The sequence below is a fragment of the Vidua macroura genome, chromosome 3, assembly GCF_024509145.1.
Source record: "Vidua macroura isolate BioBank_ID:100142 chromosome 3, ASM2450914v1, whole genome shotgun sequence".
Taxonomy (NCBI): domain Eukaryota; kingdom Metazoa; phylum Chordata; class Aves; order Passeriformes; family Viduidae; genus Vidua; species Vidua macroura.
Genome location: NC_071573.1, coordinates 39749509 through 39777177, shown reverse-complemented (window position 1 = coordinate 39777177; position 27669 = coordinate 39749509). Strand labels below are relative to the sequence as shown.

The 27669-nt window shown below is 47.5% G+C and overlaps 1 protein-coding gene across 1 annotated transcript in view; it reads right to left on the bottom strand.

Annotated features, from left to right (window-relative positions):
* The window catches only part of SLC24A3 (solute carrier family 24 member 3), a 111454-nt gene that overhangs the window by 44849 nt on the left and 38936 nt on the right, over nt 1–27669 (bottom strand). The window contains exons 3-4 of the mRNA XM_053974742.1: nt 7942–8018; nt 136–210 (exon numbers count right to left, since the gene is read on the bottom strand). Of these exons, the coding sequence (XP_053830717.1) occupies nt 136–210; nt 7942–8018 (152 nt within the window). The remainder of the gene's footprint in view (nt 1–135; nt 211–7941; nt 8019–27669) is intronic.

The following is a 27669-nucleotide window of genomic DNA, read 5'->3' as shown; positions in this document are numbered from 1 at the left end:
TGCTCACAGGTCATGTTGAGCAACAAGACAAGCAGCACAGGCAACACTGCAGGACAACAATAAATACACCATCACCACACCCCAAGGCACTCCAGAACTGCTGTGAAAGCAGCACAAGGAACATCTAACACTTACTTCACAGATCTTTTCCAGCGAAGGGACAAAGAAGTCATCGCAGACAATTGCCAATGCGTAGAACATGTACACAGCCTGCAATGGAGAAGAGAAAAGGCTGAGTCTAGAGACTGTCACACAGAACTGAACTGCAGCATCCCAACACATCTCAGGTTTGATTTGTTAGAGACTTTTCAAGAAAACAAATTGCTCTTACAAGAAGAATTCATAGAGCTGTCTGGGATTTAATTAAAAGATTTTGGAGTATTTATCCAAAAGTTCTTATAAACTATCAAAAGCTGCCAACATTTTATCTTCACCATAAAGGCTAGCTTTTTTTTTTTTTTTTTTTTTTTTTTTTTTTAATTCTCTGGACATTGCTAAGCCACACTGAAGTATTTTTGCCTTCTTGCCTTCCTTTTTTCCCCATTGGGCAGTGCAAGACTTTTTTATCACTTTGTTCTGTGAAAATCCAAACCATGGAGAAGTAAATTTTGAAATCTAGTGTTCTGAAAATAGGAAAAGGAGCTTGTTTTTCTGGACTGAAGTGCCCTGCCATGTCACCTGGGTCCCAGTGGTAAATCTTGCTGAACTTCACATAGGAACAAACAAAACCAAGGGGGAACACAGGGCTCTAAATGACACTGAGCCAATCAGTTCTTCAATTTCATGCAAGAAGCATTTAATCTGGGTTTCTGTACTATTAAACAGAATGTGCTGGGGCCTGATCTCTGCCCCAAGACGCAAACGGCACAGTGGCTCACATCCATGCAGTAAAGCCCTGGAGGGCAACCTGGCCGATCGTGCCCACAGGGAAGGAGCTCACTCCCCACCTTGACACAAAGACTGCCACTGGATGGGAAAATGCCCATTGGCATAGGGGAAAACCAGGGGAAAAGCATGCCAGGCACCAGTAAAGCATACCCCCACAGCCAGGCTGAGTCTGCCTCCAAGCCCACTCTGGTTTTCTGGCATGGACATATCCAAGACTTGCTGCAAGGTTCAAAGACAGCTCCACCTTTTTGGTGACACCTACCAAGCACCAGCACAGAGTTACTTCTACAAACAGTGCAGCTCCAGTGACTAACTACAGCTGAGAGAAGTGGCCAATATTTGTAGAAAAACAGTGTATTAATCCTAGGGAACCACAGTTCCAAGCACATCACCAACAGATCCTCTGGCTTTGCTTGTTATTGAAGTCCTGCAGAAGCTCAGGCAATGCGAGGAAACCAGAGTATTCTTTTCTGGAGAGAAAGCAGCAATAAAAATGGCCTCCAGGTTTCTTTTGTTCTTGTTTTGATTTTCCAGGAACAGGTTTAAATCCCCAGCACCACCAAAAACACAGATTCTAATTTGCCAGAATTAAATCTTTGCTGCAAAAAAGCCAGTAATTACTGTACATCGCAGCCATGAAAACTTTTCAAGCTCAAAAATAATTCAAGTGTATTTTTTTTTCATGATTAGAGATGGGAATTTCATCATAATAAGTGATTTTGACACAATCTTGACACAGTAGATGCTAAAATGTTACTCGGATAGTTTCTGTGCTTCTTTGTCCCTCATCATAAACATGAATAAGTGTAACTTAGGCCTTTTGAAAATCTTACACTGCAAAACAGCCCCGAGGACCACAAAGAGTAAGCAAAATTCCAGGTCTCCAACTCTGTTGGGTGCAGTAAAGAACCTGATCTTGCAAAGGGAGCACCAGCTGCTGACACAATACCAACTGTATGAACAGAGATAAAGGAAGATAGGAACAAGGATCAGAAAGGGCTCCAGAGAGCGGTGGCCAAATTCCTTTGACATACAACGGATAGTGGGTGCCTAACTTCAGCCTAGATTTTTGATCTGCTAATCATATTAGTCTGCAGTGAATCATGCCCTCACTGTTCTGTCCAAACACAATAATGCCTCTCAAGAATGCTAATCAGATGTCCATCAGCACCATTCCTGTAAAGTGAACATGTCCTGTCCATTTGACAGGATCCATGCCCATAGAGCTGGACTTCCTGCACCTCCAAGAGGCAGGCAAGGGAATGGGAGGCAAGGGGAGGCAGCCACCACAGCAGCCTGTGTCCCAGAGCCCAGGCAGCTCACCCCAGATGCCTCCACATGTAGCACACATGCACTGCACTGCACCATAGGTATCCACAGATGATGCCAAGCTCCACAGGGCTCACCAGAGGCACCAGGGGCAAGGCATCCACCATTTTTTCAGTTTAGATAATTCCTTCTCTGGATTTTTATATGCACATTCAAATGATCCCAGGAGAGGGCTTGTGTTGCTTCCAGTACATGCAATACCGACAAAGCATCTCCAAGTCCCAGCATTAAAGTGGAATCTCATGGTGTCCAGGATTTTAGAGAGCACAACAACAACCTTCAAGGGTGACAAGGGCATTTTCTTTTGTCCGCCCACCCTTTCTCATTAGTAGAATCAGGTACAAAACAAAAGGCAAAAAGGGCACTGAAATGAGTAAGGTACAGAAAAGTAAATGTGAAGGAACTGCCCCCCCAGGCTCTTGCTCATCCCCCCCAGGAGTGGGGACTGATCCCCTCCTGCAGGAGCTGGAAGCACAAAGCCAAACCTGCTGCACTCCTCAGGATGAGCGCTAGCATCGGGCTGGCAGCACTGACCAGGCTAAGCCCACATGACCTGTACACTCCAGCATTTACTTTAATGACCTCATTGCTGTCACGAATCTGGTTTTGGCTGCAAGTCTTCCCTAAGTTCATTCAAGTGGCTTGGGTGCAATAAAGTGTAAAGTGTCAGAATTAAAGGAGTATCTGGCTAAACCCCAGCCTTGTTCACAGACTAAATCACTGGAAGCTACCCACTGTCAGTGAACACATGAGGATAGTAACTGTTACATCCTTGGAAGTTCTTCGGGCTTTTTGAATGGGGCTTGTTTGTTTGCTTTTTAAACAAACAAAAAAAAAGCAATGTTTAGAGTTTGGGCCAGCAGGAACACAAGCAGGAGGGGGCTTTTTTATGCAAGAGAGAGGAAGGCAGGAGCATCAGGGAGGCCAGTCTGCATGGCATGTCCCATTGAGGAGAGGGCCAACAGCACAGCTGAGACACTCAGCATGATGAGGTGGTATCATCTTCCATCATTTCACCAAGGAGTCACATAGATTTTTCTTTCAGCTCATGGCACCCTGTCTTCACAGGCACCATGGGAGCAGCAGCTCTGGAAAGGAGCAGGGCAGCACGGACTGAAGTTTCAGGCTGTTCCACCTGAAACTGCCACTGGGAATTAAGGAAGTGGTTGGGGGACATGGAATATGGCCTGTGCAATGGCAGCACAGTACAATGTGGAGGACTCAACACATAAATAAGGCTCAGCCCCAGCTTCACTCAGTTGTTTTAAGCTCTAAGTGATGATATGGGAGTCTTTAACCAGGCAACACACTTTGAAAAACACACTCACTCCTCCTCCCCCAAAGGACATTAAAAAATTAGGAAAATGCGATGGCCCTGTATAAAAGGATTATAAATGCCAGATTAAGTACCACATTAGGACTGATTTTAAAATGACAATTCTAACAAAGATGCATTCTCTGCATGAAAGGTGATTAAGTTTCTTACTCAAAATACCTGTTCCACTGCACAGGACAGAAATGGTCATTTTTCATGTTTGTCCAGCAGTCCTTTGAGCTTCCCATGACAGTCTTCACACTCAAACTCAAACTTGCTTCACTAAACGAAACAAGCTTTTCACAAGACAGCATAATGCCATAGAAGCAACAATTCCTACAGCCCTGCCTTCTTCCCAGGGGGCTGTGAAAGGCTGAGGTTGTTGGTGTCAGTAACAGCAGGGGGGCCTGCTGCTGCCCCACGGACCTCTGACCTGGGGGGCAGGACTAGCAAGAGGCTACCCCTGAAACCACGTTAACCAAGCACAGGGCTTTTCTCAACTCTGACTGCATTACAAACCCACCTAAAACTCCATTGTTGGAGGGAAATTAAAAAACCCCAACCAAAGCAGGAAACGACAGATCCCAGGTTGACTCCAGCCAGCAGCTTGTGTACCATGATGTGCCCAGCAGTGCTCCCATAGATGGCCAGGGCACTGGAGAGTTCAACCCCCTAAGGAGACAGCCCTGTGCTGCAGAAATGAGATGTCCCTGGGTATTTATCCAATGCAGAAATAGATAGAGACAGGACCTGTCCAGGGTGGCCTATATTTCCCGAGGGCCTTGCAAGAGGGAGGCAGGTGCCTGTTAGAGCCCCCATTCCCATGCTTATGGGAAGCAGTGGCAAGCCAGGAGTAGAAGGGATGGCTGAGCACAAACACTGCTCCTCCACCCTGCTCAGTGTGGAGGACCCAGCTCTGCTCACTGACAGGCTCAGCTCTGACCATGCACAGGCTCCTCATGCTGGCCACCCAATATATCCTGGCATTGCACTCGAGATCTGTTGGAGTAGGCTGGGAAAAGAGGAAGCAACACTGTGCTGTCAAAAACACCGGTAATGCACAGACTCAAACCCCCCATTCTCAGCTGTCAGCCAAAACCTTGAAAATTTCTCAGCAAAACCATTTCCCTCCTGTCTCGAGGGGGTAACTGGTGCCAGTGCCCCTGAGCATGGCAGGGCTGAAGATCCACACGGGGATGTCAGCTGGAACAAAATGAAAACTAGGAAAAGGCTAGGAGAGCAACTACACAGCCTTTCCAGTAGCCAAAGGGACTGCAGGAGAGCTGGAGAGGGACTTTGACAAGGGCTTGGAGTGACAGGACAAAGAGGAATGGCTTCATGCTGACAGAGGGCAGGATAGATTGGGTATTAGGAAGAGATTCTTCCCTGTGAGGGTGCTGATGCCCTGGCACAGGTTGCCCAGAGAAGCTGTGGCTGCCCCTCGGTGCCTGGAAGTGTCCAAGGCCAGGCTGGACGAAGCTTGGAGTAACCTGGGATAGTGGAAGGTTACTCCAAGGTTCAACTCCCCATAGCCGGGGAGTTGAAACTGGATAATGTGTAAGGTTCCTTCCAATCCAACCCTATGATTCTACAAACAATAATGTTAAGATTGCAAAAAGAAGCCCTTGGGTGCTGGGGAGCTCCCAGGCTGCAGGAACAGCACCAGACTTCAAATCCAGACCCTGGCCCCTCCAAATTCAACATCCCAAACCAGTGACTTAGTTGGGAGTTACTCAGCAGCTCAGCCTCTTCTCAGAGGGGACATGGAAATAATGAATGGCAGTGAAGCAGTCAGCTGCTGAGCTCTGAAAAAGTATCCAGGAGAAATTAAACACCATGACTCCAACCTTAATATGCCTTCAGTGATCCACTTCTCCTTCAAACCAAAGTATTTTCAGTTCAGACCTAAAACTATTGCTGACCTGCCCAGTTTTTCCTAGATTTTTCAAGAGTTTAGGGATTAACTTTCCTCTTTGTGAAGCATCAGATTATGTTTAGTAATTCACACAGCCCCACTGTGAAGATTTGGTGGGGTCTTTTTTCCCTTTTTATTAAACAATAGGGAGAAGATGCCCTGGGAAGCCTCTTGCTCTTCCCCAAGGCCTTAGTGATAGCTTTCTTTTGTCCTGTTCGTCTGGCTTCTGGTAAACCAGCTTTGCCTTGATGTCTTTCAGAATTAAACATGAAAGTATGGGCAAATGGACAGAGGACAGAGAACAACATTTTTACTGAAATTAATAGAAACTGTTTAAGGGGAGGTTACTAACATGAGAAGCATGGTGATGACCTCGAATCATCACTGCATTGTTCTCCCTACCATTATAGAGCCCCTTTTACAGTCAAGTTTGCTCAAACCCATGAAGAAACCTCAGGGGAGGCAAAAAACCTCTGTGTCTGTATCCTCTTTCCCCCAGAAAAGTGCTTTTCTGCTTCTGCTCTGATTTCATCATACGTTTGTATTTCTGGGAGGTAAAAAACAGGACTGAAGGTTCATTACCCCAGAACAAAGAGCACCCCTTCCAACTCAGACTAGAGGCAGGTTGCTAAATGCTGACCATTTTCTGTTTTCTCTGAGTATAATTTTTTTTTGACAAGGGGTTGTCTCCAGCTATCCCAGTACTAGAGAGGCTGAATCCAGCCAAGTCCTGCACCTCAGGGACAACAAGACAAACAGTGGTCCATAAATTTTCCTAAGTCCACAAAACTGCTATAGAGAGCAATGGAGCACTCATGGAACAATGGATCGAGGGAGCTGCCTTGCTGTTTGCTAGCAGGGAAGAAACTGATTACATTTCTGCTGGGACAGTGGATGCTTTTCTACTTCTCATCAAAAACAGATTTTTCTTTTTATTCTGAACTAGACAGTTCAGTCCTGTACCTTCATTTTGCTACATGTTAAAGGAACATTCAGCTAATTCAGAACTGAATTAGAATTTAATTCAGAACTGAATATGAATTTTTAGGAGTATTCTTGTCAGTGATATAAAATCCAGCTAGGGTCCAGTGCTCAGTTTCCAAAACATGTCAAAGCTCAGTGTTCCCATGGAAACTTGAGATTTTTGAACTTGCCAGGCACGGTCAATAGCAACGTTACTCAACAAATTTCTGCAGCTATTTAGCCAAAATAAAAGCCTTACACAGAGGGCCCACATTAAAATACACAATACAGTCTAATTTATATTCAAAAAGAAATCATGAACCACTTCTCACAGCTAATGGTGACTGCTCATTTAAGCTGACTAAAAATTGTTAAAAGCTTCTAAACATTCATTAGGAGCAGGTATTTTCTTAGCTGCTTAAGGATGCCTTTAACATAACTCATAGAGCTGATGAAGCAAACTTTCCAATCTATGTAATGCCACAGCTATTTTTATAGCAATTATTCTATTCCATTGTACTAGGGTGCTGTTATGATGTTTGTATCCCCAGTCGTGTGTTCTGTTTATGCTGGATATTATATTCTGTGCCTTCAAGAGAGTGAAGGCGAGGAGAAGAAGCAGCATGGAGTTATCAGCCTGTACTCACTCCTCCACATTCTGCTGGAACACAGAACTCCACTGTGTCGTCTGAGCACGGACAGGGCAGAACACCGCGCTCCTTTGCTTTTTAGTTAGTTTAGCTAGCTGAGGCAGAGAAGTTTTCCGCGGACTGTTTTTTTTTTTCTTCCCCTTTTCTTGGAACTGTTTGAACCTGCTCCGGACTGGGACCCAGGGAGCAGCAAGAGCTTTCACTTTGTGACCTACTCTGGGCAGCAGCCTTTCCCAGTGCCAGAGGGACTGTTAACAGAGCAACCAGCCACAGGAGAGACTTTCTGAAATTGTCATCTCTTCAGAGCAGCAAATGAGTTTTGTCATCTGGTTTTGTTCATTTTTTGTGCTGGGGAGTGCTTTGACTGTTTAAATAAACAGGGTTTTTTCCCACTTCTCTCCGAATAAATTTTTCCCGAACTGGTTAGGGGGAGGGGCCATGTGGTTTGGCTTTCTGGGGGGGCACCTTTTGGAGGTCTTTTCCCAAATTTGCCCTAAACCAGCACACCCATAAACTTCAGAGTGTTCCAGAGTTACTTCTTGCAGAACTCTTGTATCTTTTAGCTCTCTGACATTCAGTTTTCATCTTAAAGATGCCAAACTGTCCCATTTTCAGAGATAACTTTCTCTTTCCTATGGCCTGACATTCTAATGGTGTCTACAGAAAAAATGAAAACAGGAAGTGAGTTTAAACCATCCTTCCACTCTTTTTTATCAGAAGATCCCAAGAACAAAAAAAAAAAAAAAATCACATCCTTGACTTCACCGTCCATACAGGAGATGAAAATGCACTGAAGATAAAATAACTTCAATCAGAGCTCTTGAGCACACTGGGACCTGTCCATGCCAGTAGGAGAAGAAAGGCAAAGTCATAACACTTACACAGAGGATGTGCAGGACGACAGCTCCATGTCTCCTGTCCTCGTTCGTGAAGATGTCATTGGGGAATTCATGGAGAGCTGCAAAAAGTTGGGGGTGGGGGGGGAAAGAAAGCTCAGATGTTTAATCAGCTCCTCACACCCACCCATCGTGCTGTTCAGTAACACAGCGAGAGGCTGCCCAAACCAGCCTTACAGCCACCTGCCAGAGGCTCTGCCTCACCTCCCTGTGGTTCAGCTTACTTTGTCCTCAGGCACCACCTTCCCCAAAAGTTTACTGTGCCATTTCCTTCTGTGGCCAGCACCACCCTGTGACCCACACATGCCCAAGGGGGTCAGACACCCTCCTAGAGCACAGCATAGCTCCTTCCTTGAGGGAAGCAGTCAGAGCTGTCCAGAGCAGGTGCAATATCTCCTGGAGGAGCTGGCAGCTCTCTTCCCACTGCCCAACAATCCATAGAATGATCGAGAGGAGCACATCACACACTTCACAGCCTTTGCTGCAAATGCACTGTTGCAAGTCACTGAAAGACATATTCCCTCCATTTGCTCAAATGCCTTATTACTGCTCTGGATGTTAATTGGATTATAAAGCTCTTAAGAACAGCCTGCCAACTAGGCTGCAGGAATGGCTTTGGGTTATAAATCAAAAAGCCAGTGTGAAGATGATGCTCTAGCATTCAAGTGCTTCTCAGTAATTCCAGATTTTGAAACAACAGCTTTCTTCTAATGGTCAGTTCTTCACATTCAGCCAGCAGCTGGAAAAAATCAAACTGCCTTTCACATCTTTAGCAGGCTCTTTCAGCCTTTCACATCTTTAGCATTAATAAAGCTCTAGCAATAGGGACTTAATTAGCAATTACACAGAAGATTAAATGGAAAGACAATCTGGCTCACTCTCCTGGTTTTGCTGCCTCTGAAGCAATAACTGAGCAAAAGGCAGCTGCATTTTAATTTTGTTCCTCATGCAAGCAACAGCTCTACCCAGGCACTGCATCAGAGGAGGAAACCACTCTTTTTTATACACAGTCTTTTACCCAAAAGCTCAGGTTATTACTGTTAATTGTATTCCTACGGATTGGTAAATTCTATAAGGAGTCCTAACAAGCTAGCAGGAGCTACTGGAGCAGTAGAGACAGCATCCTTAAAATATCCGTAACGGAGGAACACAGCAATACCCTTCCCCTTTATGAGAACCAACGATGCCTGTGACTTTTTATCACCAGTCAGAACTCACCCACCAGGAGCTGTGATTACTTCCAGGAGCTGTGACTACTTCCTTCTGACGCAGAATTAGCCCTGCCAGGCTGCCTTCCCCTCCCATCCCAGCACATCTGCTGTGTTAGAGCTGCCAAAGGCTGCCAGAAACACCCTCAAGTGTGCAGCCTAAGGAAGTAGTCAGGGAGGTACCAGCACAAGGACAGGAGTGAGGAAAACCCCAGCAAGCAACACAAAACAATATGGAAGCTGAGAGACAATGGAAGTAAATCAGGTGGAAAGGATTCATCCTTCCACAGCAAACAATCCCTTTATCAAGAGTCTCTGGGAGGTTCAAGGAGCCTGAAGCGCGCCTAAGGTAAAGGCACATGGGGAAAAAAACAGTACAAAAATAGCATAAGCTGTCTCTAGTGTCAGCAGCTGGGAATCCTGGCCCTCCTTCCTGTGCACAGCAGAAATGCCCAGTGCTCCCTCAGGTTCAGGTTCCCACCCCACATTGGCAGGAAATGCACCTGCTTTTCAGAGAAAATCCAAGATGTCCACCAGCACATCCTCCACAACATCGTCCAAACACAAACACATTTAGTGGGTTACACTTGGAAACATGCAATTATAAACTAATGTATGTAAATTTGAAATCTGCTGCATTTTTCTTAGCTGCATCAGGTGCAGATGAGTACAGATAATAGGAGAGCTCTGCAAAACACAGGAGCTCCTTTCTAAGAAGAAATAAAGGGTGCTGCTGGAACACCACTCCAACAACAGCTGCCCTATTTAGCGAATTATAAAAGCTCAGACAGTTTGTTATTTTGCTAAAAGAGTCTCCAACCTTTATCAGAAAATAGGTGCAGATTTTGCCAGGTTTATTTTGATTGCACAGAAAAAAAACCTAACCACCCTCCCAATGAACCTAAACTCAAAGAATAAAAGACTTCTGCCTAATAATCCACTCTGGTCCTGCAAACTTGGCAGGTATCAGCCTGGAACAGCGGAAGGGCAGGATCTTCACAGAGCTTAGCACCTCCCCAGTTACCTCCCGCATTGTGGGCATTAGGCACAATTCCAGGAGCAGCCCAGCCCCCAGCGCATTCCCAATGGGTTCCAGCCCTTGGACATACACAACTCAGCCTCAGTTTTCAGTTCCTGAGGGTCACATTCCCAGAAAACCGTGGGCTGAAGCCTACAGCTCTACACAACACCCCTTCCAAGAGTGCAGTTCTACCTTGCACTGGGGCCACTTGTAGAACTATGAATGAATATAAGGATTATTCGCATTCGAAGTAATTGGAATTAGATGGCCATTAGCAAGGTATGGCTTGGCCTTGGAAAGGGACCTAAATATTACAGGAACAGATGAGCATTATGTGTAAGAAGCTGTGCTCTTTTGCACTTGACTCCAGGTGTTGTGACAGGCAGTGGATGCTGTGCAACACAGGGAGCCCACACCTTCTGGAGACATCATCAAAAGGGTATGGCCAGATTCAGAGGAAAAGTCTGGATTGACACTCACCAAGAGAAAATTATTTTAGTCATAATACAATGAGCTGGAATTAATTCTTCTCCTGTTCTTCTCAATTAGTGTGCAATTCTGTAAAATTGGAACCCTATTCAGCCCTGGCCACAGGTGACTTACAGAAGGTTCTGCATTGGCTGGCACAACACAAATCTGTCTCTACCCAGGCCAGGTGTGCAGGGAAGGTGCTGCTGTACCACTCCTCAGGGGGGTGGCACTTTTCACAACCCTCTTCCCAGCTCCTCCTTTCCCTCTCACATTTTAATGTTTCCACCTCTCCAAAAGGATTACTTTTCAGAAATTCCAGCACTGCACTTGATCAATAGTTCTAAATGCGGTGACATCCAGTTATTTTTTTAAGAAGTCTTTGTATTGCTAGCCAGTGTATCTACTCTGGGGACAAGAAAACCCTTGGGAAATCTCTCATGGCTTTAAGAGACAAAAGATGCTCAGCCTGGCCAAGAAGTTACCAGCACAGAAAACTCACAATTTTACAACCTTGGTTCATTTTCTCATGCTGTCCCCACAATTCTTTCTCTGCGAATTCTGCTGTTGTCACCTATGAGGCACAGATGTTAGTGGAGCAGACCTTGTGATGTGAACCCAAGACAATGTCTTTTGCATCCATGCTAATAGCTTTTTACACAGGGAAACAAAAGTAAACTTTAAAGCAATTAGTTACCTTTCTCCCCGTACACTCAGAATCATTGTTTTAAACTCAAACTTGAGACTGCTGCTGGGTTCAGGGTAAACAACAACAACAATATCACATTCAGCACCTGCCTGCAGAGTGTTTCACCCAATTCCCTGACCTCCAGCAGCACCCCTGAGCAGCACCAGCTCTGCCTCCCTGCTGTCTGTCCCTCACAGGGAGCAGGGACCAGCCAGGGTGAACCTGCAAGTGCAGGAGGTGAGAGGGCTCAGGAACTGCTGGATCTGTGTCGCATCAGAGTTCCCACTGCCTGGAGACCAGCTCGGGCAAACACAGCCCACCACACCCTGCTCCCAGGGGGAACGACATTAAATCATATGGCACAGGCAAGGGACTGTGAAAATCTTTAGCTGCCTTTAAAATCCATGACATCAGTCAAACTGTCTCTGAAGGGAAAGCAAGTACCTTTTTATATATATATAAAAAATAATATTTTACTGTCTGCTAAGTGAAAATGGTGTTTGCATTGCAGCGGCATGAGCTAAAATGTAAAGAGAGCCAAACCATGGTGATACATCAATAATAAAACATTTTGCTAATGTTTCGCTCCTGTCTCCACTTAACTGCTGCAAACCAGCAGCTGAAGCAGCATGGGGCACAGAACCCACAGTAAATCATGCAGCATGCCCAGAGGTGCCATCCCACGCCTTGCAGTGGCTTTTCCAGGCTCTGTGCCTGGCCCCTGGGAGCAGCCCCTGGGGGGACAGTCATCCAACAGAGGTGGCAGCAAGAGGCAGAGTGGTGGGAGCACCCCTGCTGAAGCTACTGAGGCTGGCCAGGTACCTGTTCACAGGTGCCTCTTGGTGGGATGAGCCAGACAGAGTAGGTGTGGTGTGAATAGAATGGGAGAGGTCTGTGTTTCTATTAAGTAAGTTATGCATGGGCTGGGGGAAGAAAGGAGGGAGAAGACGGAGGAATATGAGATGGTGAACCCTGTGCACCACGGGGAATTCAGAACTGGCAACTCATTTGCATGGGAAGTGAGAACACTACTCCCTGCTACTCTGGAGGAAGCACTCAAGAGAAAACACATCCTGAAAACAGCTGGCAGAGTAGCTCCCAGGGCCCTCCACCCATGGAGCAGCCTGGGGTGCATTGCAGTTCCTGGGAAGCCCTACTGCTGCCTCGCAGCACCAATTCCAGGAAGGGCAGCTCTGGCCAGGCTTGTGGGATTGGGCTGCAGGGGTGTTTTACCTGGGTGTAAACATGCACACAGCTAAAACACGCATGGTTCTGTGGGCATCCGCAGCAGCTGAGCAGCTTGCCATTCCATACACATCTAGCTGACAATTCTCCAGAACTTCAGATGTTCAGAATCACACAGAAATTGCAAAATGCATTTCCTTTGAAAGAAGCATATGAAATGCCCGGCCCTGCACACTCCATACAATGTGGTCCCCCTTTTCTCTATACTCTCCTGGCTGTATGCTGGGTGACACTGTGCCCCCAGACTCAAGTCCTGCTCCATTATGGGGTTCTTTCTCTATGCCAGCTGCACACACACTCTCCTGACGCTTTCCTCTGCTGCAGGAAGTACTTGAAGGAACAAACACCTAAAAATAAGCAGAGCCCTTTTGAAGTCAAAAAGGTTCTGCCTTGGCTTCAGTGCAAATGAGTTGCTTGCAAGGTCAGAGATGCATCAAGATCCAAGGACAACAAGCATATATGTATCTCAGCATAAACAGGGGAGAAATGAGAAATAATATGAAGTATGCAACAGCATATGGTTCAGAGTTTAAGTCAAATAACAGGAGCAAGTGATCTTTAAAGAGAAGGTTATACTTTCCTTTGTTCAGTACAAGAATTTCTGTCACAGCAAGAATCTGGCAATTGTTTCCCAGGATCTTTGAGCTTTTATATTCCTGTGTTTCACTTGACCATGCTATAGTTAAGCTGCTTAAAAAAAAAAAAATATATATATATATGTATGTATGTATGTATATGTATGCTTAAACTGACAGAGGGCAGGGGTAGATTGGATACCGGGAAGAAATTCTTTGCTGTGAGGGTGGCCAGGCCCTGAAACAGGCTGCCCAGAGAAGCTGTGGCTGACCCATCCCTGCAAGTGTCCAAGGCCAGGTTAAATGGAGCTTGGAGCACCCTGAGATAGTGCAAGGTGTCCCTGTCCATGGCAGGGGGTGCCACTGTATGGGTTTTAACGTCCCTTCCAACCCAAATCTTTCTGGGATTCTGTGGTAGATTTTGCTCTATCCCTGTCCCCATCCCGAGCAGCAATTGATCCCTGTGAGAGGCAGCGCAGGGAGCTACCAGCAGAACTGCCAGTGGTACAGACCTAAGCACAGTTGGTGTTGGATCAAGATGTTACCCTTGACAAATGCAATGCTTCTGCAAAGTGATCCATTATCAGCCCACACACTCTTGTCAGAAATAGCTGGTACAAGGAAGGTTCTTAGCAAAACGAAACAAAAAGAACAAAAACCAAGCAAGAAAAGAACAAAACCCTGGGTGTCTCCTGTCCTCACACAAACTGCCAGAATTTCCTAATACTTTACTGGCTTAATTACATCTATTCTGTAGTTCCCAGACTTCTTTTGATTTGGAATGGAATACAGTCCCTCTTTCATTAGCTTTATTTTGGGTAACACATATTTATATTGTGTTCATATCCATAGGCAGGCTAACCAGAAAAGGCAACTTTACAAGAAGCACTTCTCTAAAGCCACCTGGAAAGGAAGAGATGCTGCTGTCACATCTCTTCTTTTCTGGGGGGGAAAAGGAAGGGACTTTTTAATCTCTCAGCATCCCAAGTACTGAATGGAGGGATGCCATGAGTTCAAAGGAGGAGAGAAAATTCCCCTGTCTGCTTCAGTCTTAGCTCCATTATACGTGTGGCTGGGAACCTGGACTGAAGCATACAAAAAAACCAAACCAAAACAAAACAAAACAACAACAAAAAACCCAAACAAAAATCACAAACAAACAAACAAACAAAAACAACAACAACAAAAAAAAAAACAACAAAAAAAAAAAAACCAAAAAAAAAAACAAAAAAAAACCAAAAAAAAAAAAAAAAAAACAACCAAAACAACCTCCTGCAAAGAATCAAACTTTTGGATTTTGCCAGAAACATGTTTAAAGTTGTGGCTTAAACACATGGTCCAGAAATAAAGGCAGCTTCAACGTGGGCTGGCCAATGCCAGCCCTGCCCAGCAAGTAGCTGGGCAATGCCATTGTGAGCACCTGGGATGTGGCATAGGGACAGCACCTTGGGCAGCACCTTGGGCCAGAGGAGGATGTGAGGGGGATAGAGACCCTACAGTCACAGAACCCTTTAAGCTGGAAAAGCCCTTGCAGGTCACAGAGTCCAGCCCCCAACCCAGCACTGCCCTCCTGCCAAAGCAGGTTCTGCTCCAGGCCACCCCAGCCCTCCCAGCCCGGAGGCTGCCATGGGCTCTACCTCCCACAAGCCATCAGGGCAGGGATTTACTGCCTGCACATGAATTTCAATATTTGAACTGTCCAGGCTCATCTGTGGAGCAGCCTGAATATACTTTAAGCTCCATTGAATGTATAAATGCTTAAAGCTATTACAATCTCTTTGTTATTTTACATTAGCCATCCCACTAACTATTTTCTTACTTTGATATAGTCAGTATTTACCATTATTTGGAGATTAGTTCTGGAAAATGTGGACAAATGGCCTGTCTCCTCAAGAGGCCAAGAGTTGGTTGAAAAGGCAGGGCAGCCCTACCATGACAGGGAGCCCCTGTCCTGACACCCTAAGGAGCACAGGACAGGACCCAGAGTGTGTTAGGATTTTCCATTTAAGCTTAAATGACACCCAGTGGATCTGGTGCCTTCCTCTCTCAGCCACAACAGAAGCAATTTTCCTTTCCCATTTCCATCCTAACACAAGGTGCTTAAAGTGCTCAGGCACCTAAATCTTATCAAAATTACATTTAGCAAATTAGAGAGAGTTTCATACTTCGGACATAGATTATTTTGCTCTTTGCATATAAAAATGGCAGGGAAAATTTCCATTCCAAGACTGCAAGGTTAAAATGCTACACCTACCTAAAGCATCTATAAAAGGAAATTAGAGCAATCCTTTACTTTGATAGAGCAATGAAAGTACATAAGAAGGGAATTCTTGGGGGTGTAAACATTAGCATGGGAGAGATTTTCAGGTGACAAAGCAGCACGGCTCTCAGGATGATAGCCAGCCTTTTCCAAGGCATCCCAACATCTCTGGCTTCAGCTTGGCTTGGAATCAGCCACAAGCCCAGCTCTTCTGGAAGAAAGCTGCAGTCAGCTCTCTGCCTGGCTGAAACCCACAGCACAGGGGACTTACTTGTGGCCTTTCAGCATCATCACATCTTCTCGAGCTCCTTTTTCAGTTAATTGGTATTTCTGAACACCACTCTGCTCCTCCAAGTGTACCTCAGACCCTCAGCTCACACCAACTGCACACCTGACAGGTTCCCCAGAGTTGCCTGCTAATGGTCTGGGTATTATTTAATCCAATTTTTCAGCTACTGCACTGTGAAGTTCATAATGTCCAGGTTCAACTGGGAGGTTCCTCAGCCTACTTATTACCCTGCCACCAGCAATTCCCTTACTCCAAGCTGAGATTTCAACTGCTTTCTCAGTGTTACATGCATTCATCATGCACTTGGCAATGACCATCTCAGAGAAGATTGAGACACGTGCTGTCCCAAGAAATGGGATGAACCACGTTATTTCTAAAAAGAGTCTGGACAACTGCACACCATTCTACTAAGAGCCAGATGGGAACTGGGAATGGCTGTGGAAAGAAGAGGATGCAGCAAGCAAGATTTTCCACAGATGGGTACTATTGTAGCAGGGGTCTCCGCCAGGTAATAACTAGCATTGACTCCATGATTCCAGAAGGCTGATCAATCGTTTTATTGTACTATACTAAACTATACTATTAAGAAACACTCATCGCTCTTGCAGACAGTCTGATACAGCCAGACCAGATTGGTTAATTGAAATCCAAACACCATCACCAGTGGCCAATTAAGAAATCACCTTTTGGTAAACAATCTCCGTAACACCTTCCACATGTGCACAACAACAGGAGCAGCAAGTGAAGATAAGAATTGTTTCTCACTCTTTTCTTTGAGCTTTCTCACAGCTTCCCAGGAAAACCCTGGGAGAGCTATCTTGGTCTCTGTTCAGAGGATATGTGATTACCACAGAGAACTACCACAGCCCTGTCTAAACAAACGAATTGCTTTCCAGCAATTAGCACTGGCTAAGGACCTCCAATTGACTTCAATCTGCTGCAATGTGACTCCTGCAGTAAGGCTGTCACAACACCCTTTGGAATCAGTGCCTTCAGAGGGCTGAGGTCAGTGAAACTGGGGGTTCTGCCTCTCCAGCACAGCTCTAACAGAGTGCACACTTTCTATTCCCCACACCTCAGCCTCTGAACTGCACAGGAAGCTCGAGAGATTTTTGTCTCCTTTGTAATTATCTATATAGCACCACTCTTCCTTCTTACTCTCATTTTGTCCAGGAGAGCATCCCTGACGGAGGATTTGCTCAGGGGACCAAGCCAGAGAGCGACCACCATCAGGGTCCAGATCTTTGGAAAACCCATACCCAGGCTTTGTTCTGTCCTGTGTCACATAGCAGAGCTGGGTCCTTGGGGTCCCACTAACAGATTTCAGTTTTGCTTTCCTGTTTTCCTCCTAGCTGGTTCCTACACGGAAGAAGACATGGTTCAGTTTATTCTAGGACTGTGGGGAAAAGTGAACACGCAGCGCATGCAGATGAAGCAAAGTACACAGCAAGTCCCTCTGCAGTTATGCATTTTGTTTTATGGTGACAGGCAGGCTTAGAGCCCAATCTCCAGCATAAAAATCACATCAATCAATGTCAACATACTATTCATATATCAGAAAGACAATACTGGCTTTAAATAGGTACTAGTGGTTGCAGAAGACAAGGCGTTTCCAGAACTCCATCTCTGAAGTGCCTTTCATCTCACCCAGAAACTGAAAGCCCCTAAATATAGGACTACTGCTAAAAATTAATGAACTTCAGCAGCTATTTATCAAAGTCATGGGAATAGGATATTTTCATGATGGTGAATGGCTTGACATTCATTACTAATAAGCAAATGTGCCCTTTATTACCATTTTAGAAGAGAACATCACTACTGATACCCAAGGAACATTGCATTACCACTGGGCATCAGCATTAGCTTTGCCACAGTACACACATCATTCCTGCCATCTGGATGCCTTATGCTTATTAATTCCAAAATGACGATGTGCATGAGGCCAGTTCTGTGGACCTTGACGGTACAAGGCTGCTGGGAAGGTCTGTCCCAAAGGTGGGACTCCTCTCCATGAGCTGTACCCCAGACCACACCTACAGTGGTCCCTCCTCCCTCCAGGTCCCTGGATGCTCTCAGCAGAGCCTGCTGGAGAGTCCCAGCTCCTCGGTGGCAGTGGCCACTGGACACAGGCAACACCTCCTGCTCATTGCAGGGCTGCAGGTGTGGCCACAATCCCCTGGCAGGTGACAATGCTGACTGGGGCATCATCACAGGCAGCTCCTTTCACACCCTACTCACAGCCTCCTACCACAATCAATTGACCTTAAAGGATCAATCAGAATGCAGAAGAAGTGAAAGAATAGTTCCTCTCTGTGATTAAGTTTCTCATGTCTTTTATATATGCAAACATTTATACACTTTCTATGCTGACATGGAAAAAGCATTCATTGCTGTCTGCTGGAAGAAAGGAGAAGCAAAGAGGAAGGAGGAATCCCCTCACCTCCCTCACATGACAAGAGAAAGCTGGACACAAAAATGGTTTGATTTCAGTGGATGCCCAAGAATTTGCTCTTCCAAACAATCAGAGGGAGCTCCAAGGGCAGCTGTAATTACATCTAAATCCCCACACAGGCAGGACTCTTTTACATGTGACTGGAGAAAGGACCATCTGTTTTACAAAGGTACTACTAGGCTCTTTTTTAATTTTCTTTTTTATCCCAATTATATTATTTTCCTCCCTTTCCTCCCTAAATGGAAGCATTGCATTGGTAATATCCAGAGTCTTAAAATAAGATTATGTTTTCAAATAAGAGAGTCTTAAAGTCTTTAAATACCTTAAAACAGTGAACTAGTCTTTCAATCAATTCCAGAGGATACACTTACAACTTCATTACTCTGGAAGAGCCCACACTGACTGGGCAACAAATGAGAAGCATTTAGGGGAAGTGCCTCCAGCCTCTCCTTTGATGAGCACCCCAGAATCTCATTCTGGTGCTCCTCGGGAGATTCAGACCTGCCAGAGAAGGAGGAAGGGTGTGGTCCTGGTTTCAGAGGTGCCACCAGCCAGCAGGAAGCTGAGGATGGACGGGCCATCTGGCAGGAAGGCAACGATGACACAGCAATCTGTGGGGGCTTTTAAACTATTTCTCCTCTTGCAACCTCTCCTAGCTCTATTTTCTACAGCAAAATCCTGTGTCATCAAAAGGTCAGCTTGTCAAGATGGTGCTGGCATTGCTGATGTTACAGCTACATCTGGAGACAGAAAAAGAGCACGCCAGAGATGTTCTCCCATCAATGCCTTACTTAATACCTTCCACTTTTACATCAAATATCATCCACCTCATCACCCTGTTCCCCCTCCTACCGCCCTGCCTTCCAGGATGGAAAAACAAGAAGGCAGCATCCCTATACTCAAGGAAAGTCTCTTTGTGTGAAGGGCTGATACCCGAGGAAGACAGACATGATACACAGTTTGCACAGCCTCTTCCTACTCTCGGCAGGGCTAGAGCGGCAGAAGGGTCACATAATGGAGAAGAATCCCCCATTGCATGTTGCTTCTCACTGAGCAAATTCCAGAGACTGCCGAAGAAGCACATGCATAGACCAGGGCCATGAGCTCACATCCTTCTTTCTCTGACTGCTCTGGATACACTCCTGGGATGAGCGACCCACCTGCACCCCACTGGGTCCAGTACAGGCTCCCATACAAGGCATCGACCATGTCCAGCTGCTGGGCCCAAATATTTACTGTGTGCTGCTGCCTGTGCCCAGACTTAAATGAAATCCATCAATCCCACCCCATCCCAACACACAGCTTACGAGGGCAGTTCATTAAAACTGGGGCCATTCCTTGTTGCCTGCTGCACAAACACCTGGGGAGGACAGTGCTAATTCCTATGATCCGCTACGGAAACTTGCTCGTCAGCTATGACTAGGACCTTCCTGAGCCACGGGGAAAATGCAAATGCTTAAACTTCAGCCATTTCATATAGTAAATGCACAGTCCAACTCCACTTCCTAACAATGCACATACATGCTGCAGTAAGAAGTGGCCCACAGCCCCTGAAAGGATTAATATAAGGAAAATCCACTTGCACAACACATGGCTTTTAGTTTTAATGGCTGCAAGGAGACAAAATACATTTAAAGCAAAGCTAGAGAGGATGGCAATCATCTCCTTGCGCTTCATCAGGCTACAGAAAAGCACTGTACCACTCAAGATACAGAGCCAGAGACCTGACAAAGGCACAGGCAGCAGGAACAGCCAGGCAGCCCAGTGAAGGACATAAACCAGCTTGGGATGTGAGCAGGAACACAGATGGGACACTCCAGGACCAGCCAGGCTGTGAGCAGGGACACAGAGGGGACACACCAGAACCAGCTGCAGAGAGCCAGCCAGGCTGTGAGCTGCTCCCGGTGATTCACCCTGCCAGGAGGAGGCTTCCCTCAGCCACACAATGATCCAGGCTAATTTCCTCTGCTGACCTATGCACTGCTGTGTCACACTCGGAGAACACATACCAGACACTTTCAAAGAGCTTTGGGGAGGTTTAGCCAGACGGGCAATGGATTTCAGTGGCAATCACGCAGCTACATACCACATTTCCCTTGGTGGCATAACCTTTGCATAACTGTAACACTTCTCTGCTGTCAATAATCTGCAAACAGCCTTAAAAAGGCCTCTCATCTCCCTTGCACAAACCATTTCAGGGGCACGCCTGCTAAGGGACTCTGTGCACCCCAATGCAGTCTCTGAGAGCATTATTTGCAGGTGTCATTCCAGCCATGCAGAGGCCCAAAGCACAGCATCTCTCTCTGCCTGCTTACTGGTCAGAACCAGGGCGAGGATCCAGTGGAGATCCAGAGATGTGTGTGCACAGCAGCTGGAAGTCCTTTCAGCAGGGAACCTCTGGGTATTTGCAGAAGACCGAGGACACAACACAACACCATGCACTTCCAAGCTTTGGGGCACGTGGCTGTGGTGCTTTGCTGCTGCGCAGACCTTGGGTAAGTGGGCACGAAACAGTGAATCCTGTGGCTGCAGTGGTCTGGGAAAAGGGGATTGCTGAGAGGCAGGCAAGGCATGCCTATGCATGCTAACAACCTGCTGGATGGCAGGGCCCTCCAGAGCGCCCTGGCACCATCTGAGGAGAAGCACTACTGGCACAGCAGCCAGCAACTCTTCCGTGCCCTGCCCAGCCCAGCCACACGCACATCAGGGGACTCTTCACAGCAGCACCTTTCTACTCACAGTTTCATACCCAAGGCTATACACCCCTCTCAGCCCCACCAAGGGAAGGGAAGGACAAACCACAGCAAGCACAGCCATGATATCCCACACAGGAACAGAGCAGTAAACAAACTGGTCCTGACTCAGACAGGTTTTGTTGGTGAAGGAAGGAAAAGCTCTACAACATTTTATCTACATAATGCTGCTGGCATCTCTGTGGCTAAACTGGATTTCCTAAAGCACAGGGAGCAGCAGCAGACTTCACTCTCACACAGGTGAGATGCAGGGACATCTCAGAGAAAACAAGATGACAACACCACGGTGCTTGGCAATCTCCTACTCTATTCTCCAAAACAGCCTGAGTTTTTAGATACTTTAAAAGCCAACAAGCTGGGACCACCATACATCCAATGCATTTGGCTTGCCAGGAAGCAGAGTGGATGCAGAGGGAATGCAGAGGCAATGAATCACGAGCAACGAGGCAGTTGTGCCCCTCTCTATGTAGACTGAGGTGCCAGGGCACAAATCAGGCATGGCAGAAAACAGTGCATGCACCAGCACCTTCCAGTGCTGCCTCCTATCTGCTCTGAGCCATTGCTAATTCCATCAGATATCCCCCTGGGTTGATAGGCATCCCTTTTACTCTACAGCTAAAACACAAAACCTGGACAAAGGAGACATTCAAAATGCAGCTCATTTCATTCCCCCCAGTTATCATTCCACATCAATCAGACAGAAAAGATTATTACAGGGTAACAGGGTTGAGAAGAGAGCTGCTGAGAAAGGGTATTCCAAACCAATCCCGTTGTTCTGCAGGAAGGGGCAGCACAGTTTGCTCCTGCTCCTGTGTGCAGGTTAAAGCACAGCAGCCCAGGATGAGGGGTCAGCTCATGTCTGCGGGACTCTGCTCAAGTCCAGGCAGCCTCTGTAACCCCTGTGCAGAGCCAGAGCCCCGCTGCCTCAGCACAGCTCAAGCCTTGACCTTCCTGCAACTCAGGCAGCAAATGAAACAAACAAACAAAAAAATATCTCTTTTTCCTTTCTGCCTCCACAACTCCTGACCCCCTCTCCTGTGCTCAGGGCTGCCCTCAGAAAGGTCACGTGGTGAGGAATACTTCTCATCCCAAACACACTACAAGTTGGGTTTGCAATGAAAGGTTTTGATAAAACTGCTATCTCCTGCTGCCAGCAGCCCCAGCCCTTCCAGCAGACAGGCTGTATGGCAAAACAATATGGAAAACCCTGCAAGTGGAATTGGATCCATGCTGCTGTAATCCGGGATGAGCGCAGAACTACTCACACAGGGCCCTGGTAAACAAATAATTACTGAAATTTGTTGGGGGCAAGATCTGCAGGAAAGCTTTTCTCTAGTGACCCAAGGCTACATTTTTTCAGGGCACATGGAAAGCCCCTGCACCTTCTCTCTAGATTCCTTCAGTATCAACTTCTGAAGATAACCACAAGCACCTCCAAACCAGGAACACCAGGAGCAGTATCACCCTTACCAAGGTGCAAACATCAACAACAAAAAACTGTAAGAAGACTGTTGAAACAAACACACCTCTAAATGACAGCAAAACCCCAGAAACCCTTGAAACAGCCCCGGCACCATTGCTGGCCATCTCGGCCCCTGCTGGAACCATGGCACAGTTGAACAGGAGGAGATCCATTACAGGAATGACAGCTGTCCTACAGGGTGGCACAGCCCTCAATCTGGCACCAACGCTCAATAACCAGCCACATGAAAGTGCTTCTTATGGCCTGGTCAAAAACTGAAATATTGCACAGATATTGCCAGGCACTAGGGATTGACAATACCTCTGCTATAGGCCCTGACAGAACAACCATAGCCACACTTCTAAGGAAGGTTTAGCAGAGCAAAATATCACCAAAGAGCAGGTGAATATTAATTAATGAGACTGGAAGCCACAGATCTTCATCCAGGAAAATCCTCCAGGCTATTTTGTGGAACACGACAAACACGGCCAGATACAGTATCTGCTTTATTTCTCTGTACTGTTAATTCCCAGCAGCAAACAGGAGAGGAAAGCACTCCTGGGCAGAGGAGCCTGCCAGCTCTGACCTGCGATGATGTTTGCTATCCTCCTCCTCGGAGAGTGGGGCGGAGGCTACGGAGCCCTCTCGGCTGGGAGAGGGCGAGGCTGCTCACGGCAGGCAGAGCATGTAAGGAGGGAACGCCTACGCCTACCCGAGGAGGGACAGGGGGAGGGGTGGTAAGCCGATGCCTTGAGTGGGCGGTGCCCGCGCCCACCGGGAAGCAGGAGGGGGTGGGGTCGTAGGGAACGAAGGGAAGAAAGGGATTGTGGGAAGGGGAAGCCCTGCCATGTGGCTGCCGTCCATCTTGGGAAGACAAAGAGATCGACCACGTGACTTCGGCTTCCTCAGGGGGACAAAGGAAGGGGTTCAAAGAAACAGAACTGTGCGGGGTAGTGCCAAAACTGGGATTTCCAACTGGGAAAAAGGGATTGGGAAAGAGGTTTAGGGTCGTTGCCTCAGCGAATCGGCCAATCTCGCTAAGGCAGGGATGCTGGGGGGGGCTTGGGGAAGCCAGGAGCATGGTCCATGTTTGTGGAGCTGCCCCGCGTCTCAGATCGAGGGGGTACCCCCCCCCGCCCACCCGGGTTAGGGGAAGAAGGGGTAGGAGAAGGGGATGGGGAAACAGATTCAGGGGGAGTAACAGATTTTCTGGATGGTTCTTTTCTTTCCCCAACCGAGTTTCGCGCAGGGTCTGATTTCACCACATCTGAGATCAACAAATGGAATTTAGGGAAGTAGTCGTCTATGGAGGGGTCCCTACCGATCCCCTTTGCTAGCCTTTTACCCATGTGCTCCCAAAGTTCTGTTTTGTGCGCGTCCTCGGCAGACAGACGGGGGAAAGCAAAGAACAGCCACCAAACAAACTTCTTAACTAAACTTTTCGGGTAGGGGCCCTTCACTGCAAGGATTTCCTTAACTTGGGCATAAAACTCCTTTTGTTGGGCAGATAGCACGGTCCCCATGCTTCTTCCACCCAACCCACCTCACCCCTGGGGCTGTAAAAAAGAAAAAAAAAAAGCAAAAAACCGCAGGCGACTCCAGCAGCTGCCATTCGTGCTGCGTGCCACACATCCCAACCTCAGGAACATGGCAAGCCCTCCACGTATTAGCTGGAAACGTTTCCACAACTAATACTTACCAGACTGAAGTCTCTGCAAAGAAAAGCTGCCACCAGGGTCCAGGAGTCCCAAGAAGTATCCTTTCTGCTGCCCTCTTGGCCGCAAAAGTTTGCACTTCCTGTCCCATGCAGGGCACACTGTGTGCTCCCCCATGGGCAACGTACACTTCACTGACGTACTTTGGAGAGCCCCTGCTCTCGGTTTCTGTCCGGCACTGAGTGATGATCCAGCGCGGACCGCTGCCTGCTCTGGCTTGGCAGTGGAGCTCCCCCGTTGGCGGTGGCGTGCGGCCCCAGGCCGGCGGCGGCGGTTCCCGGCACTGTTTCCGGAGCTCCGCAGTGAACCTCCGTCCATGCAATCAGCTCAGCACTGGCCTTGGCCCCATACTGGGCACCAATTGCAACGTTTGCTTTTGTTCTCCCTGGCTGCACGCAGCTCTTGGGAGCCCGGCTGTGGCGTAGCTTCCATGTGCTGCCGGGGTTTTCTGCTGCAGGTTCCCGGACATGGCTACCGTGTCCCGGGCATGTGGGCTGGCCAGCCACTGTTACTGTGCGCTAGGGATCTGGCAAAGAAGTAAGGAATTTGTCCATTTACTCCGTGCTGGGCTGGAACGGTTTATTGGTCACGTGGCACGGTTCAGTAGAAAGACGCAACCGCTCCTGACACTTGCATGGGAGAAAATGGCGCCTGGGTTCTGGCGGGGTAGGATTTTATGGAGGGGTGGGGCGAGAGGATCCACGGCCTCCCATCCAATAGGGGCAGCTACCGTGGCGGTGACGTCAGCAACAGCAACCAATCAAGCTGGCGCTGGGGCGGTTCCTGGGTCCCAGGGCTTGTGGGAATGCAGCATTGGGGAGATTGGCGGGGAACTCTCTGGCAAGGATGGGGAGTGTCTGCCGGAGTGATTGGAGTATGCTCCAATAGCATGCAGCTAGGAGCGAACAACCGCGGGAAGGGGAAACACGGGGGGTGCACGGGATTACAGAACTTGGCTATCTAATATAAATTAAAAACCCCAAATCTAAACCCGAACCCCAGGATGCAACACGGACCCTCCGGACCATTCCTGAAGGAGGCACAGAGACTCCTGAGCTGGAAAACAGGAATGTTTCTGGGTCGTGGACCCAAACATCCCCTTCCAACAGACAGCACAGCCAGAGGAAGCCACATCTCCCTGCCCTAGCTCTGGGTAACTCAGGCCCCCTCCTCTCAGCCCCAGGCACCCTCCAGGTCCCACTGTTCAAGCCTCAGAGAAAACACCACGTAACTGGGGTCAGACTAGGTGACCTTCAAAGCTCTCCTCCAACCCAAACAATGTCATGATTCTATGATAATTAACATAACAGAAACCTGCCATGTAACAGCAGTCACCAGAGTGCCCATCTCTGCTGACCACCTGGACACAGAGCCCAGCAAGGAGACTGGGGTCATCAAACCAGGAGGATAACAGCCTGCTGCTGGCCAGGATTAGTGCATCCCTGCATTCCTCCACAAAACCAGCTCCAAAATTATGGATGGCTGTGTACTGCACGAGGGCATGCAACAGTTGCTGGCAGCTGCAAATTTGGAATTGGGCAAGAAGCGACAAAGTACTTGGATCACAAATACCCATTTGTTCCACTTCTAAGGCTCCTTTCCATGAGATTTCCCAAAACTGTTGCAAAGAGCTGACTAATCCTCTCACGGCACAGGCATCACCCCTGTCACTCCACTGAACAGCACAGAGGTGCAGGGCTAGGAAGTGACTTATTGTGGCCAGAATTTCTGCTAGTAAAATCCAGGGTAAAGAAGCAAAAAGGGCCTTTGCATGGTATCCACAGATGTTTAATTCAGTCGTGCAGTGAGATGTTCAGAGACCATAGGCACACACACGTGGAGGGTCCAGCTTTTTCTCCCTCCCGAGGGGCGGGGGGCGACCCTGGTCTCGGGGCAGTACAAAGATAAGGGCCAATCAGGGAATAGGGAGGGGGTGGCTCAGGGACATAGGAACAGACATAGGAACAGGGGAAGGAGCCAATGAGGTCTTAACAGCTTTCTGAGGGAAGCTTCTTGTGTCACCCCAACTCAGGGGATGCCACCCAGGGTCTCCACCATAACTCATGAGATGGCAAGGCATTGCCGAACTGAGGGACTGCCTTGCACACTCACAGACTGAAATACTTTCTCTCATTTCCACCAGGCTCAGCATCACACCAGAAACAACCCCACCCCTTCCAAACCCCAATAAAAACCCTTCGAGCCTGATTTTATGGGACTCAAACCACAAAGCTTTTATGGAAAACTAAATTATTTTCGTTAAATGCCTCCCTCCTGCCTCCAAAAGCCCTGATTTTATTCAGGTCTCTGCTGAGAATTTCCCTATCGTAATTTGGCTCAGTCAGAGAAAACCAAAACCAAGGGAAGTTTTTCTGCTGACTTCTTTAATCCACCTGAAGCCCTAAACATACAGGGTTGGCTGATTTCTAGGGCAACAGTGCAAGCTGGGAATAAGACAGCTTCAGAGGTCTGGACCCCTTGGAGGGGACCTGGATATGGAATACAGCTCAGGCATTGAAGGACAGAGGATCTGACCCATCCCAGTGCTCAGTTATTCTGATGGAAACTTGGGATGTACACTGCAGCTTGCTGTCAATGTCATAATTTAGTGTTGAGACTGAGAGCAGCATCTGACCCCCCAGAACTACCCAAAGTCATCTCCATACAAAGTGACTGGATGGAAGGAAGTTCCCTGCCCAGTGTTAACCGAACCAGACCAGGAACATCCTGGTGCAAGGAGTTAGTCCCTGCCAGCGCTCTGGCATGTGCCAGGCAGGGAAGCACATTTTCCCTCTTCCCTTTCCACACCTGACTTTTCCCTGGTCCATTGTGCAGCTGTCTCCAGGTGTCTGAGACAGAGCCCCGGATCCCACACAGCCAACACTCTTCCCAAAGCACACGCTGACACTGTGCCACAGCCATGAAAACAGGACATACCTTGTGTTTTTCCCACAGCAAGGCTCCATTGATTAGCAAAGCAGAATATTTTTGCCCCAGCCATGGGAAAGAATTAATCTGTAAAGCAGCACACCCTTGGATGATGCCTGGGGAAGGCATTACCATCCCCACCTAATGCATTTTCTGATGAGTTTCCTGAAAGGCTTCCCAGCTCATTACAGGTCAGCCCTGAGCAGGGTAGCTTTTCCTGCACAGGACGAGGCTCTCTGGCACTCCATCACAGCTGCCTGCTCTCCATCCAAGGACTGCAGAGGCCAAGTTTTCCTTTTTCAACTGTATGATATATGTAGCTGGTGGTCTAATATGTGGATAGAATCCCCAGGGAGGGTTTGTGGTTGGCTGGGTACATTTCCTAAGGTGTTTTTGAAATCTCTTTTAACTCTGAGATTTTTCCCTCTTCCCCGTTGTTCCTCGTATGGCTGCCAAGCTGAAACATAATGAGTTCATGTAAACTGGAAGTGGAAAAGTTTGCAAGGGATCTGTGAAGATTTAGCCGTTCCCATGTCAGGGACAACAGCAAGCAGGTCTGGCTGAAACGTCTCTAACAACAGAAGAAAGAACCAACCAAACTGCCTAACACTGAAATGTCCATTTAAGCAGTATTTCAGTGCTTGTCAAG